The following is a 15939-nucleotide window of genomic DNA, read 5'->3' as shown; positions in this document are numbered from 1 at the left end:
ACAAGCAGCCACCAGAATCACTACTAGAGACAAGACCTGAAGAGAAACTATAACACAGTGGTTGCTGGCAAGAAGTTCTGCATTCAGACTCCATATATTCTATCATAAAAGAATCTTGAAAACCTTTCTTGAGAAAATGTAATACTTCCTCAATCTGTGGCAGAACTTTTAGTTCAAAAGGGACAAAGATCTTGGACTAGGAGAGAGTACAATTCCAGTCAGACTTTACTGAGTTATAATCTGTTAAAAACTAGCCACTAACCTTCTTTCTGCTTGCTTCCCTCAGGAAAATTATGACAGCCTCTCAAACTAACATTTGAGCTGTAACAGCAGTTCACCTGTGTCATTACCAAAAAAGCAAGCAGAGAATGTATTTACTAGTAACCAATATTCAGATTCTGGACACAGCAGAAAGGCCATAAGAAGGGAGACCAACTAGTCTTGGTTCCATTGACCCTAGTATCTCACAGGTCTCTCAACTGAAATATCCACAGTTCAGCAGTACAGGAAAAAGATAAGAGTGAATAAAAAGCTAACTGTGGAAAAAAGAAACACACCCAAAATGTTCCTGCTCCTGGAAGAGCATTCTGAATCAGTGCTTATTTTCATACACACCTACGTTAGTCTTCTGTCTGTATCCTGAAAGTAAAGCTGCCTTAAAAGAATCAGGTCTAGAGAAAGGAATGGGGGACACCCAGTGAGCTGCAAAGCCAACAGGCTGAAGATTCACAAGGTGCTGGGGCAGGCTGTTGGCTCTGAAGATCTTTGAATCAGAAGGTTTACAGAAACCAATGGAAAAGCAATGTTGACAGAGATTAGGCAACCAAGATGAGGAGGATCTGTATTTCACCTCTTTATGCTTTTCAGACTAAGTGAGAACAAGAAAAGTCATGGCTGAAACTTGGAGACACAGATCTGGGGCCCGATGTACCTTCTCCAGAGTGGAGAAAGATCTGAGGAAGTTGAAAACCCAAATAAAAGAATCTACCAAAATCTTGTCCCATAGATGGACTTCGGGCGAAATAGCAAAATGTGAGCCAAGGACCACAAAAGGACAGAGTAGTCCTCTTACCAGACAGAGTAAGAAAGCAAGTGGTTTGAGGAGCTCACTGTATCCTGAAAGAAAATGAAGAAAAATATTAATTAAGAGAAGAATAAAGTATTGGGACTTGGGAGCTCCTCTGGAAATAGGGCCAAGAGGTCATTGACAAAACTACTTAATCTTGAGTGAAGATGGTTTAGAAGACCGCAGTGGTGCAAAATGTCATGTCTTACGTACCACATTTTAGGCATGAAGAGTGATGAAGCATTTAGACGCTCTACAGCTAAGGCTAAAGAGATTTAAATGATACCAGGTAAGTGCATTGATTTGGAGAACGAAGAGACACTGTACTGGGAATACTACTCACAAAGTTTGCTCTATATTCTGTCAGCTTGATTTTTAGTCTACATAACATTATTTTAACAGCCGTCAATGTAATATCGTAAATACTCTTAAAAGTATATATTTTATTGATCCCTGATAGGTTAAATGCACCCATTAACGCAATGGATGGTAGCGATAGGATGCATTTGTCAGAAGACTTACATGCATACTGTGCCAGGACACATCACCTAACACCATTTTGTGAGCACAGTGAAACTTCACCGTAACAGGGTGAGGGGCCTGCAGAAAAATTGCTTTCTAACAGAATTTAATGGAGTCTGTAGATTCCACAGCAGGATCTGTGTTTACTGATCCCAGATACTCTATGTATTTTTATGATTTAAAACACTGTAGAAATTAAACATTAGCTGTCAAAAATTTTATTGCAGGAATAAATATCCTCTGTCGTTTTAGGAATTTTCATATTTTTTTAAGCCAACCATACTAATCACTATTGTCTAAACTGATAGCTACTGGCAATGGCAAAGCTCATCACCTGCAAGCTCCCTTGCCACTGTTCTTTTGGGAAAACTATCTTAAGACAAACAGATGTTTCTGCTGTTTTAAACCAACAGGAAATGGACTGACTTTCTCCCTTTTCCTTTCCTAGAAACAAATACTAGCAAAGAAAAATCCTAGTGCAGCTGTACTCAACACTTTCCTTATAACAATATGTCTGTGTGGGAGGCAGGCAATGAGTGGGAACAAACAGGCTAGGGGAAGTGAAATGTAGCATGCAGAAGATGAAAACAAAGAATTCATTTAAAAGTCTGTGAGTGGATTACTACACCATAATGTTGATACACTAGCAGGGTAATAACAGTGTGATGTACAAGACTTTGCTTTAAGATATGATCTGAATCCTATCTCAACTGGTAATGTACAAAACTGAATCAATTATCAGCTGGCAATCTCAATCCCTTCCAAGTGAACAGATGTTCAAATAATCAGAAAGCTTCATTAGTATAAGCAGGCTGCAGGTTTGGTGGCCGAGTTGCAGCCTTATCTTTAAGGAAATGTCTTTAGGTTAAGCCTGAGAAATGAAATAATATGGTGAAATGCCGAATTCTTGCTGTCTGTGTGTGGATAAGCCAAACACTTCAATTTTCACTGCTGACAAACTGGCACCTTTTACTTGCACTAGATTTACATAAAAAAGGGAAAATGCCATTGAAATTATTGCATTACAGCCTCAATCATTATAGGAGAAGAAAAACTGAAGAAAATGATGAGACAAAATATTGCAGCAAACCTGGTTTTAATTGTTTTATGCTGGAATTATGACATTTTAAAGTCATGAAAAGCTTCAGAACAGAAAAAGGCAACTTTTGAAAGAGTGCTTCTGCTGTGAAATTCTTGCACCAAAACACAAATTCGTGCTGCCATCTAACGGTCTAAATCAGCCGTTTCCAGCTGAACAATTAAATCGCTAATCTGAACAATCACTTGCATTACTCTTAGGACTATTCTTTCTTTCCCTAAATTTTAACTCTCTGAAATCCATTATCTGTTGTTCAGAATGAAATTACAGTGTATGTAAGGAGATATAACCTATTCTAACCAAACTCTTAACTTCTATTTCCAAGTAGTTTTTAATTTTTCTTCCAAAAGGGTTTTTGTCCATTTGTCCAAAAGGCTGGGAGGAGGGCAAGGAATGCAGAAAGGAGTTTTTGCAAAGTCAGTCAATAAACATCTTTATCATCACACCTCTTAATCCATAAAATGCAAATTTTAAGGACAAAACTTTGCAACACTGACTGGAAATGCAGGCAAAGCACCTCCAACTCCTTCTGGCCTTTTTAGGGGAGGGATGTTGTACCCTATGGCTGAAGTCTGAAGCTGACAACTGTAGCAAGGTAAAAATCCCAGTGTCCCCCGGCACCGCTCCTGACCAAGGGCTTTATTGTCTTGTGACTAACTCAGCTTAACGCAACAGGCTTCAGAACCGAGGGTCCACTTCACCTGGGGAGCGAGGGCACTGGTGTCCACAGCCTAACAGGTTTTTGCAGCAAAATACTACTTTGTTCAATAAAAAGCATTTCAGTACTTGCATGCCTGCCTCTCCTTAGAACTGTTATTACCCAGATATGTCCCTAAAGAGTTTGTTCTGATACTTTTCTCTCCCTCTTCTTTCTGGGGAGAGATTTTTATCTTTTTCCAGTCCTTCCACTGTGATAGTCAGATGACTCCCACTATAGCACTCATAAAATTATTACAAATCAACATTCTTAGGATTATTTCTTGGAGTAGGATTCAGCTCTATATTCAGATGCCTAAATTTAGGTGTTTAGTTAATGTGTAGAAACTAAGTTGCTATTTCAGTGAAGCTCTGGAGAGATCCATGCAAAATGCAGACATCCTAGTTTATGGCATGACAAACAGCATTCTAGACTAGTGACTGCTCTGACTAGACCTTCCACTGGTTATAATGGGAGACTGGGTTTCCAGTGCACAGGGAGAGATTATTTGAGAGGCATCTGAGCTTGGATCTGAATCCCACCAGCACTGTAAAGAACAGCATCTAGCTGCCTAAATGCAAGCAAACAGTACCATTTGAGACGCAGTTGTGTACCTGACATCCACATGATGTGACACAGGACTGATCCATGAAAAGCACAATTTTCCCATGAATAGCTAGAGTCCTGGCAGTTCATATGAAATGCTATGATGACTGAACCCTACTTTTAGGGATTCCTTCAATTGCCTAAACTTAGCTATGTGGGGCAATTTGAAACGCTCTATGGTATCTTGCCTGGCCTTCAGCTGCTACCCTAGTAAAGGTCTCCTCTAGGTCTTCTGCCAAATCCACCTGTCCCTTGTGGATGTCTCAAAGACCCTACAATGCCTCAAGTGGCACTAGAAGCCTATGTTTAGGCAACTTAGTGTCCTCACATCTGCCACAGCACATATGCCTGGGAAAAAAAAAATCTGCTTTGTACACAGCTGTGCATAAAATCCTCCTCTGTTGCAGAAAGCCTCAATAACTGGAATTCAGCAACAGATAATAGGCTAATCACATGCCTAGAGTCATGAAAAGAATCCACAGAGTAATCTGAACTTTATCTTTTCCAGGCTACTGGCTGATCTAATCTAAGACAATACCAGATGAAAGTCTTTCAGATCAACAGCCCTTTACATTATGCACTGGACTATTTGTGCCTCAAATGGATGAGGCTCTCCATGCAGAGAGAGGTCTCCCGCTAGAAGGTAAATAGGGTGCTCAAGCAGTGCAGAAGGAATTCTAAAGGCCAGGAGAATTTCAGACTTCATTCTCTTTCTGTAAATTGGATAACTGGGTTGTATAATTGTAGGTGTACTTCTGGAGATAGTCTCAACAGATTTTACATTGTCTCCTGCAGTGCAATCCACTCACTTCAAAATTTGGCTTCTACAGCTGTTCTTGTGGCTAGATTTTCCATTTTTTTCCCCCATAGGACTATGTAACTTTTGTGAAATAAATGAAGTTGGGTGAGAATTTAGATTGCATTGCTAAGCACTCATGTCAATTAACACTAGCCTCAGATCTGTTCCCTTTGATGCACGTATTCAATCTTTAACTCAGCATTCATAGAAGAAACAAACTTTTCATTTTATTCCATTCTTTCACCATACAAACTTTTATTAATCTGATCTGACAATTTTAGTAATTTATCCAATAATCACACAGCCTATTCTCTTTTCAATCATTAGACTGAATGGACATGTTAGTCCACTATGAAGCTAGCAGTTGCAGATGTAGTTGGCCAAAGACCGGTTGTCAAACTTCCTCATTTTTAAAGTGCTGATTCAGTATTTAGGGCACTGGTCCATGGGGCTGATATACATAATTTCAGGAGCAACTAAGCCTAAGCAAACAGTCCCATGTAGGAACTCAGTACCCAGCAGGGGAGCTACCTACCCGGTAGGTAGGAACTACACGCCCACGTAGGGTGATGCAGTGTGCTTTGTGGCCAGGCAGCTTGGCTGGCTCCAGAAGACACAAGAATACGCCTTTTCTCTATTTCTCTGAGTTTGGTCGCAAACAGCACTGTAAAGAAGCATTCACTAACATCAAATAAATATGTGCTCAGAATGACAGGGCTGTGAAAAAAAAGAAAAGGAGGAATGTTCTCCCCAATGCACTCTCCCCAGTGCACCAAGGAGAAAGGTGATAGTCTTCTCCTTAGTCTGTAGTATACAATATATATGCAGGAAGAAGCACCCATATACAAAATGAGCATGAAGGCTCAGTGCACAGAAGCTGTAGTTTATCCCAGGGATACTACCACTTTGCGTGACATGCTTATAGAACTATCACACCATCCAAATTCCTCAAAACCAAGGAAGAAAATGCTTTAATTACTTTATTTCTGTTATTTAGCTTGACATTGTTTTGTATTTTCTTTGTTCCTATACTTCACAAGTGTTTTGAATTTTGAAAGCTTTTTTTTTAAATTAAGATTTTTCAAGCTCTCTAGATTGTGGTGAGAAACATTTTAAGGAATTTTATATAACAAGCAAATAACTTCTGAATTCTCCCAAAAAAACAAGGGTTGAGTTTTGTGATCTCTTTAACACTACTTTCCATACTAAAATATCAAAAGCTGCTGTTCAGTTTCTAGTGGTTTTATTTCTTGGCTGAAAACAGTTTAGGTAAGTCTGTAAGATATAATTTCTGCTTTGTCACTTACAGACATTCTATAATTGAAAATACTGCAGGACAATTATACTTCAGGAATTACACTCTCCAATTCTAATTGAAGAAAAAATAACTTATTGCATTTCTCTAATTTGAATAGCCATGTTTTTAAATTTTTTTACACGGTTTAAGCCAACTGCACACTCGAGGATGCGAGGGAGTACAGGTTCTAGCATTGGCTACAGATATGAGTAGTATGCACATGTTTAATCCTCAGCTCTGCCAATATTTCTCAAACCTGACCTGCGGTTTCAAGGCTTGGCCTCTTCTGAGTAGTGTGCCAGTTCTGCTGAATTGTGCCAAATGGTGTGCTGACAAAGACGCAACCTAAATCAGTTAGCAAACAGTCCCTGAAAGCATCAGCACCTCCTTCCCCAGAGTCAGTCTGTAAAGCTCTTAGATAAAAGAAGCCATACAAAATGCAATGTTCACCATTTTTAGCTTTTCTGTAATGTATATTGTTTGAACGGGAAGGTCCTCATGTGCCTTTGTCGCAAAATTGCCCAAAACTCCAACTTGTGAGGCTCTAAATAGGTAGTATACAACTGGTAAATTTTGAGTGCCACAACAGTTTTTTCCTTTATTATAATCTCTGTTAGTAATAAAGAAATCTTTGTTAAATAAAGAGTTGTCTAACATGGCTGGATTCAGGACTGACAGCTTTTTTAAAAGCTCTGCCTTATCAGAGGCAAGCTTCCTAGTACCAAACTTGCATGGATTTTACTTGAATAAAGAAAATCCAGAGAGGACTCCCAAGCTGTCTCATCACAGTGAGAGGGAAAGAGTTTGAAGTTCTTATCTATACTGTGAAATGAACTGCAGTATACAGATACCCAACCCACCAGAGACCTAAGCTGATAACTTCACATGATTCAGCTCAGCATCACACAGACTTTATGAGCTCGGGTCGAGATGCAGTGTAATGGCAAAGACCCAATGCTGTTAATAATCTAGCAAGTATTGCATTCCCTAGCTTGAGCAAAGAGCCAGGTTAATACATCCATACCTCATCCACTCCCAAGCTGGACTGTATTTTATCTACTTAACTACCCCTAAGAGGGGAGCAGACTTGCCCCGCACTTCCTAACCTAGCACAGGAAGAGACTTACCCTGGTGTTAAGGTGTAACACCTTACCCTGGTGTTACACACTGCCTTAAGTACCTTACCCTCTGCCTGCTAAGAGTCTTGCATTTGCAATTCTGTAGCCTGCCTTCCACTTGCAGCTCTGTAACCCTTCACCTAAGCCGCCTGGCCAGTGTTTTCCAGAGTTTCTCTAGCTGTATTTTTCCCTTGCTGTTCTCCCCGTGCTGTTATTCTCAAGGCCCTTCACCTGTAAATACCAATACGCTGACAGTGTTGTATCTATACTGTACCGTTGCCCTTCTCCTGTCCCTTGGCAGTAGCTTTCGGTATACACTAGAGAGCCCAATAACATGCATGCACAAAGCTTAATAAGCAGCCAGCATTCAACACCTGCCCTGATGCAGCGCTACCAGCAGCATAAGCAGGAACAAGCAACAGGGAGCCTGAGCAGGTCCTGATGAAAACCACAGAATTACTATGGGAAAGTGTTATGGGGAACACTTGCTGCATGGGAAAGGACACCCAGAGGAAGATGCTCATCTGGGAGACCCCACCACTTCCCTTCCAAGCTGGCCACTGGGAAAACTTTCCCCTTTCTCTTTTCTTCCTCTCACTTGTCCGCTTTCCTTTATTCCATGAAAGTAACTTTCACCTTCAGTATCAATTTACGCCATCAGCTACAGACCTTGCAAATGGATCTTTGCATCTTGCATGTAAACGTGTTTCAACATCCTCTGTGCAACAGACTGCCCATATAAATATGCTCTACTGCATGTGAGAGTGTAGTTCTTCACATGCTTAAATCAACCTGAGCTGCCCTTAACTTCCAAACACACGTTCCTGCCCTCTCTCCGGTGAGGACACAAGCTCCTGTGTGACTAGGTGAGGAGGTGTTTAAGGACAGTTGTAAGACTAGGAGTAACTTCTCCCTTCCTCTCCCCCCTCAAATTGATTAACTTCCGAGCAGCTCAACTCCCAGTGCTGGAGCCAGGAAACTCGCAGGGACACAAAGTCTGGGGACAAAGGAAGGAGCAGGAATCACTGCCACCTCAACATAAATCATCTTAGCCTGACATGGAAGCTAGCCCTCAACTTTGCATACGAATAGCAGCTCTTAGACCACATTTCCATGAGTTACTGAAAAGGATCTTTTGTGCCACTTGAAACACTAGACTTAACTGGTCTAAAGATATGCCCTGGGATGAACTTAATACTTCTTCAATTTTTTTTTCAAGTCACTCATCTTGACAGAATTGACGTTCCCTAACACAATCTCCTAATCTTAATCTGTATCGTAACCTATTTGAAAAGCACATTTTTTTAAACAGAGACCAGTAAAGGGAATTTAGTCACAGTATAAAAGACAAAAACTGCTTCCAACTTACTTATCATATTTTGTATGTGTTTTAATAACAGATAATAATCTACAGTCAAAAACTAATGAAAATGAAAAATACTGATTACAGCATATTATCTATATTATTTTTCAAATCTTATTTTTAAACAGTTTATATGGTCTGCCTTTACTTGGGAATTCCAATAACACTTCTATTCTGCTACCCAACTGCCAATATCAGCAAACGAATGCTAAATACAGCATGGCAGTAGAAGATAATAAATGTAACACATCATACCACGGGAACCTAATACAGTACTACAGCATGTGCTTCATATTTGGGACTTCACTCGCTATTATAACGGATCCAGAATCTGTCTCCAGACTCCCCCTCGGTGAGGGTGGGTAGGAGGCACGCAGCAATCCTGACAGGCAGAGCGCAGCACACGGAGGAGCCAGCGACCCACGCTGCAGCCAGCCCGAGCCAGTGCGGGCTGGGCCGTGCTGCAGGGCCAGTGCACAGCATGGCTCGCACGACAGGGCTGTGCTGCACAAATCTCTCAGCTGTAGGACAGACCCACTGCAAGAGAGGGGCCCGCGGGCAGCTCCCCCTCGGTACCACCTGCGTGGCCTTGCCTTTATCTAACAGCGCAGCAAGAAGTTCTCATGTGAACATCGTTTCTGTTTTGACTATAGCAATAACAGAGTTGTTTCCTTGTAAGAAAAGCCTGTAAGAGCGTGAACAACCAAGAAAGGGAGGATCTCTGCTGCGGCTGAGGTCTGCATGGCATGCTGAGCATGGGTCGCAGTCCTGTTTGATGCTAGGCCGCTTGGGGCTCCCAGCATCTACAGGTGTGGAAGATTATCTGCGCTGTTCTTTTCTTATACCACCAGCTCTAATAAATAGCATATTAAATCACACCTTACAGAGTCTAAGTGCCTTTCTTACTGGGATCATAATGGATGATGCAAAACAAGGCAATAAACAATTATTTCCAACACAGTGGTAGACCCAAAACTACTATATGGCATCATTCTTCTGTTTCCTCTTTACTCTGGTATTTGTATGTGAGCTGGCATATGCACAAGGGGTATGTGTTTATGCAGATAGACAGGCAGATCTATTTATTTACTACTTAGTTTCAGTTATTTATCAATTTACTAGCCACGGTATTATTAGACACCCTGCATGGCCAACTGCACTCAAATAAGCGCAGTGAAGCAGGCAAGCAGAGATTCTGGCCTTCTGTCCCACCCTGTCTGTTTGTGCTGTGATCAGAAAAATCAAATGCTACTTAATGTGCCCCGAGAAATAAAGCTCATGTACCATTTTACCCTACTCAAAGAAGCAAACTTAAAGATTGCACTAGACGTACTAATCATTTTCTACGAAAAGAAATAAAATCTTTAAAGTTAGCAACTGGTAAGTGTTTCGGGGTTCTGCTTCCACAAATATGTTTCAGTAACTAAGTTCAGATTCCAGAATTCCCCATTTTATGTTTTTTACTAGCTTGCATTTTTCCAACCTAGCCTTTTTATCTGTTAGTCAAACTAATCTCATTATAAAAGCAATTCAAATAAATGTAGGATTTCTAAATATTAACAAAACTCATTTCAGGCACCATAGTTAGCTTTTTAAACCATGACACATGTAAGCGGAGACTCAGGTCGGTAATGACTAGAAATACAACACAAGTAATACAATAATCAGGCACTGTTCTGTAGAGTAATGAAACAGTTTTCTTCTAGGTTATTTTTGTTTGCTTGTTTTTTACAGTTTTAGGTATTGTTGCTATTAAAAAAAAAAAATCGGAATCAAATGTTAAAACCCTAAAGTTATCATGATTTAAAAATCTGGGGAAAAGTAAAATAAGATTAAGTCAACTGAAATATTTTCCTTAGACAATTCTGAAATGCTGCATTTTCATTTCAAACTCCTTAATCTTTAAACATTGCTGTAAATTTGATTTCTAATAAAAGAGTAATTTTGAACTAAAACTTCTTCAGAGTTCATAACCTCTTTCTTTTTTATAATTATGAGATGCATAAAAATTAATAGGAAATCCATTAAGAAAACCTTTATAAGAAAGGCAATATTTTTCACTGATAAAACATGCTATTAGAAATTCCTGACCTGTTTTGGTTTTTTCTTATTTTACAGATTACACTTGGTATCACTTTGGAGCTCCAAAAGACCTGATCTAATATAGTTCCTCTGCATAAAAATAAGGAAAAATGGGAAGAAAACTTATGTCAGAGAAAGAAGTTCTTGGGATTGCAAATTAATACATATATTACCTTAAGTTTCTCTCAGACTGTTGCATTAGATACAAATTACATTTGATTCAGGATGAGCTAGAACAGTTTTTCCTATCTGTACTAAAATTGTACAAATACCAAAGATGAAGATGTTTCAAAAATTTAGAACATATTGAAGATTAAAATATTTGGATGGTCAATTAAGAAAACTGTTCCACCCACTTAAATTTTAAAATTTTTTATTCTTTAAGAATTTGATAGTTTAAAAATAAAATTTTGAATACCGTGTTCTCGATGATTACTCCAACTTACTACAGTAAGGACAGAATGAAGACTCTGAATGTAGATTTCTAAACTGTGAAATAAAGGATTTTTCCTAACCAAACACTGAGGATTAAGGAACTGCGATAGTTGACCAGGCAGAATGGTTGAAAAAAATGGAAATCTGAGAATGGTTTCAAGCAATTTTCAAAATGCAGCCCTCCTACATTGGTTTTACATCCAATTTCTAAGAAAAGAGTGCTTCATTTTTAATGATGCAGATTCTAATCACATGACACAAAATAACAGCAAAGAAAAGCAAAACCTCTCTCTGAAGTTAATTCTCTGCCTCCTCACTGCCATGGCTGTAGACTGTAACTCCAGTATGCACATTAAAAAAACCAGAAATAGTTGGTTTACATGTCTGTATTCCTTTTGACATGCTTAGGACACCTGTGTTCTTTTAGAAGGAGATTATGCGTGTTTCTAAATAAGGCTGCACAGACTCTCCTTAGTAAAAATCTTAGTTTTATTTTACTCTGAAATAACCTACGAAGTTAATAAAGATTTAGAACACATTGATAGGCAAAGGATAAAAAACATCAAATAACAGAAAAAGTACAAACCTCTGATTGTACATGCCCCGGAAATTATAATTTGCTCTATAATTGGGAATTGGCTTTGGATCTAATGGCCTGTAGATGGCAGGCTCTCCTCTTTTCATAGCCAGACCATTCAGCTCCACTGTTGGAGTTATACTGCCTGCAAAGAATAAAGAATACATGTTAAGGCACTTAAACCACAAATACTGCAAAACACACAAGCAGGACTGAGATGAGCAGCAAAGAGAGATCTGCATGACTTTTTTTTGCTCTTAAATTAAAAAAGAAACAACTACAATGACATTTCAGTTTCTCTGAAAGACAGGAATATAGATGCCAACTTAATCACAAGCAATGAAAAAGAACATTTAAACATTTATCTCAGTGCATTCTCTATGCAGTTTCAGTAGATTAATCTTCACATATGAATGAGAAAGTCAGTGCTATAATCAAGCTGGTTATTCGTCTTTCCAAAGTGCTTATAATACATTATGACACTTTCTGAAACTATAAAGATAAAAGAATAATGCCTCTACCCGTTGAATACCATTAAATAAAACCACAAATAGAGCAAAGAGGATTGAAACAAGCAAGCAGTAATAGGCATTACTGCAGTAATTTGGTAATCTTACAAGTTAGAAAAAATGTTTTATTTGTAAGACTTGAAAACTTCAGACTATGACTAAAAACTAATGATCTAACAAACTGAAAATACAATTACTGGAAATCAGTGTCACTACAGCCATCTACTGGTCACAGAATACAAAAACAGAGAGCAGCCAGCACTTGCCCACTTGCATGGTCTCCAAAATGCCAAATAAAAAGCTACACTGTGACTTCATTTACGTATATTTTTTTAAAATAAAATTTTCAGCTACAGTATTCCCCGCTCATGCTGCTTTAAGAAAAACTTCTATCAACAACAATTTTCATATTTTCCAGAGCAAGGAATGACTATGAATTCAACTATATAATAAAAATGCAAAATGTCATTTTGATGATAATATACCTGTGCATATACAATATATCTTTCTTAGGGCAAAATTACAGTGTTAAGTGATAAAATTTTTTAATGAATTCTCTTAAAGCCTATTTCTTTTGTTATCAGTTTTCCCTTTAAGAATATCTCAAAGCCAAAAAAAATCTAGAAGCTGAGTGATAATCTGCAATGTTAAGAATTAAAACTAGGATTCCTTTTTTATAGAGGTGTGAGCCTCTTGCTTTCTAAACAGCCAAAGTCACAGTGACTGCAAAGGACACAGGGCAAAGCCAGTGTCCTGGGTCTGGAGAAGCAATGTATTGATTTCCAAAGGAGCAAGAGAATACTATCGCATCACTCTCAAACAATCCTTAATGGCTAATGCTCAGGATAATACTCACAAGCTCTAAAGGAAACTTACTCCTGCTTTTTTTCCAACATAGAGAAGATCGACTGCAAAATTACTCCATTTTAAGAAAGTGGCTGAAGAAGACTTTTTTTAAAAGGGTGGGGAGCAGCAGAGGGAAATAAAAAGGGAAGAAGCTAAAAGGGGGAAAAGGGGGGGAAAGGAGTGTAAAAAAAGGGGAAAAAAGGAAAAAAAAGGAAAAAAAGGGAAAAAAGGGAAAAAAGAAAAAAAGGAAAAGATGACATTTTTTCTCACCAATTGCTCTCTTTTATATTAGTGTGAAATAAAGTTAGGAATATTTTTTTAAAATTTATTTTATCGAACAAGACAGAACAGATCACTGAGCACATGGCTGAGATGTGTACCTCAAAAGGTGTTGCATGCATAGAAGGCAACTCACAGGTAACACCTCGAAATGAAAGATGCAAGACACCAATATATATTCTTTCTATTGTTCAAACAACAGTTTCTAAAGCCATTTGAAAGTTTTTTGAAAGCGCAGGTTGCTATGAAGGAAAACCTACTATGCAGGGATTATCTGTCAAAGTTCTTGTGCCAAATCCTGACCTTTTATTTACACCACAGATGCAATTTCACAGGATTGGACTGAGTAAAATTTGGCCCTTTTATTGAAAAATTAGCTAAAATAACTCTTCAGAAAACATGTTTTACTATGGTAATAATGGCCATTTCAATCTGGTTTTGTCCTGTCTGTCTACTGTTGATCACCTACAACCACTTTGTATACATCTGAGCCTTATCTAAATAATCATATCCACTTACAGTTCAACCATTTTAGGTATGGGCATTAAAAATTCTCCTGTGCAAACTCACCAGAAGTTCTTCATTATACTGTCATACCTATAAGACAGCTATGTTGATTCTCATCGTCCAACTTAACTGGTATCTTGGTTAACTTAATTAGTGGTATAATATCCCAACGATTCAACAAGATTTATTTCACAGAGGAAAATTTCATACCTGGATTATTGTTAACATTATTTTTGGGTGGTCTAGGCGTTGGTTTGGGAAGGGTAGTTTCATTCAATGCTTTGCTAGCAGCAGCATGTTGGGCCTTTTTAATACTGCTTCCTTCAGCTTCCCAGGTCTGTTCTCCGAGAGTCAGCTGCACTGTGAACATCTTCAAAGACAAAGAACAGGTAAACACTGGCAAGATTATCACTCTGGATTAGACCAATCTGTATTAAAACTTCCAGGGCTGAAGAGAAACTGTGATCTCTTTTAATTATATTTAACTCCCAGATAACGCATCTGATTCTTACAGAGATCAGGGAGTCCTTATCAGCGGGCAACATATGGCCTTTCAAATGACAAAATAGCGTAATGTTAATGTCAACTATCAAAGAAGAGAGTAATATTTAAACCAAGTAATAACAACTGCAAACTGATCCTCTGCTCTTAGCAGACTATATACAGGTCAGTTAAGACCACATTTCTTCACACATTTGAATGGGTTTAGTCACTTTACCTGTAAAAAACAGGTAAAGAATGCTACTAAAAGAAAAGTAATTTTGTAATAATTCTGAATGGATATAAGTGACTGCACACTCTCCAAGGCAGCAGAGAATTTGGCCCAAATAGTTTTACCCAGTGAAAGAATTTCTCACACACTCTGATTTCTGAAAATAATGTGTATTGTTAGGGCAGAATCACAACTCAAATATGTTCAAAAATATAAAGTAAGAAAGAAAAGAAGTATTATCTTTTTGAATGAAACTGCAGTTCTTTAATGTGGACTTTATAGTGAAGACAGGAACTGTAAAAATTCAGAGTTCAGAAACGGACTACTGATAAAAACCATATATATCAGAACCTGCAATAAAGGACTATTTCAAGCAGTATCTATGCTGTGCAAGTCGTGAGGATAAAACTCAACGCATATTTAAGATATTAGATAGCATCTATCTTCTGTATGATACGTATATGTGCTGCTTAAATTTGAGCATCTAAGAATGAGAGGAGAAAGGGTAAGAACTCAGTGTCTTTTCCACACCAACTCCATACATGTAAGGCAGGATTTAATAGTCAGACACACTCAGTAAACAGATATACCTACCTCAGAAAACAGACTAACTTACTTGAGGCAACATAAAGAAATCTACATATTAGCGTGAGCAGTATATAAAGTAAAATTTTAATTTGGTAGTTATTTGATCTATAATTTTTTAAATTATTTAAACTTGCTAGATCCAGGACCAGGTATCTAGAGATGGGCAAGATGGGCAACCTTTAAATTTGCCTTTACATATATTTTCATTTAGCATGTACTTGCAAACAAGCATTTGACCACAATGTATGTATGTGCCTTCCAACTCAGCCCTATACACATGCACACAGTGCATATGAACTGCATACTATAATACATACTTGTGTCTTAATTAGAGGCTTGAGTTCTGGGCTGCTGTAATTTTCAGAAGCACAGTGCAAGTCCCTGTATCACAGTTTCTATCGCCTTGTCATTTTTTCCACAGCAGTCATGATGATTTCCTCACAGACAAGGGGGAAGAGAGTAATAGTTTCTTAATTTTGCACTCTGTCAAACCCTACCCCCACCTGAAAGCTAAGCTGGGTATTAGAGCTAAATACCCGTAATTATATAAATTATCTATAAACATACATCCTTATTACTAAAAGAACTGAAATTTAATTTCTGGATCTGGAGTTTATATATTTTATATTTTGCAAGAAAGTATCAGTGTAGTATTTTTATAGGAGGAGAATAATCTTGAATTTCAATAAAAATGTGATGAATAATAGCTACTTATCTACCTATAACACTCCTCTTAGTGCTTTGAGAAATAAACAGGAATTCAAGATAGTAAAGGGCTTGCTCAGTAAATTTCTATAGCCAGAGCTCTAACCTTCTCACTTATCCCACCTGACAGAA

At 38.2% G+C, this 15939-nt stretch overlaps 1 protein-coding gene across 6 annotated transcripts in view; it reads right to left on the bottom strand.

The window, feature by feature from the left end:
• The window catches only part of STAU2 (staufen double-stranded RNA binding protein 2), a 175046-nt gene that overhangs the window by 134389 nt on the left and 24718 nt on the right, over nt 1-15939 (bottom strand). For all 6 annotated transcript variants that reach the window (XM_072852339.1, XM_072852335.1, XM_072852341.1 and 3 more), the window contains 2 exons: nt 14013-14172; nt 11671-11806 (listed from right to left, as the gene is read on the bottom strand). In XM_072852339.1, coding sequence (XP_072708440.1) covers nt 11671-11806; nt 14013-14172 — 296 coding nt within the window. The remainder of the gene's footprint in view (nt 1-11670; nt 11807-14012; nt 14173-15939) is intronic.

The sequence above is a fragment of the Ciconia boyciana genome, chromosome 2 (assembly GCF_034638445.1).
Source record: "Ciconia boyciana chromosome 2, ASM3463844v1, whole genome shotgun sequence".
NCBI classification, from domain to species: Eukaryota; Metazoa; Chordata; class Aves; order Ciconiiformes; family Ciconiidae; genus Ciconia; species Ciconia boyciana.
The sequence above is the reverse complement of the archived record's forward strand: the minus strand, read 5'-3'. Positions and strand labels throughout refer to the sequence as shown.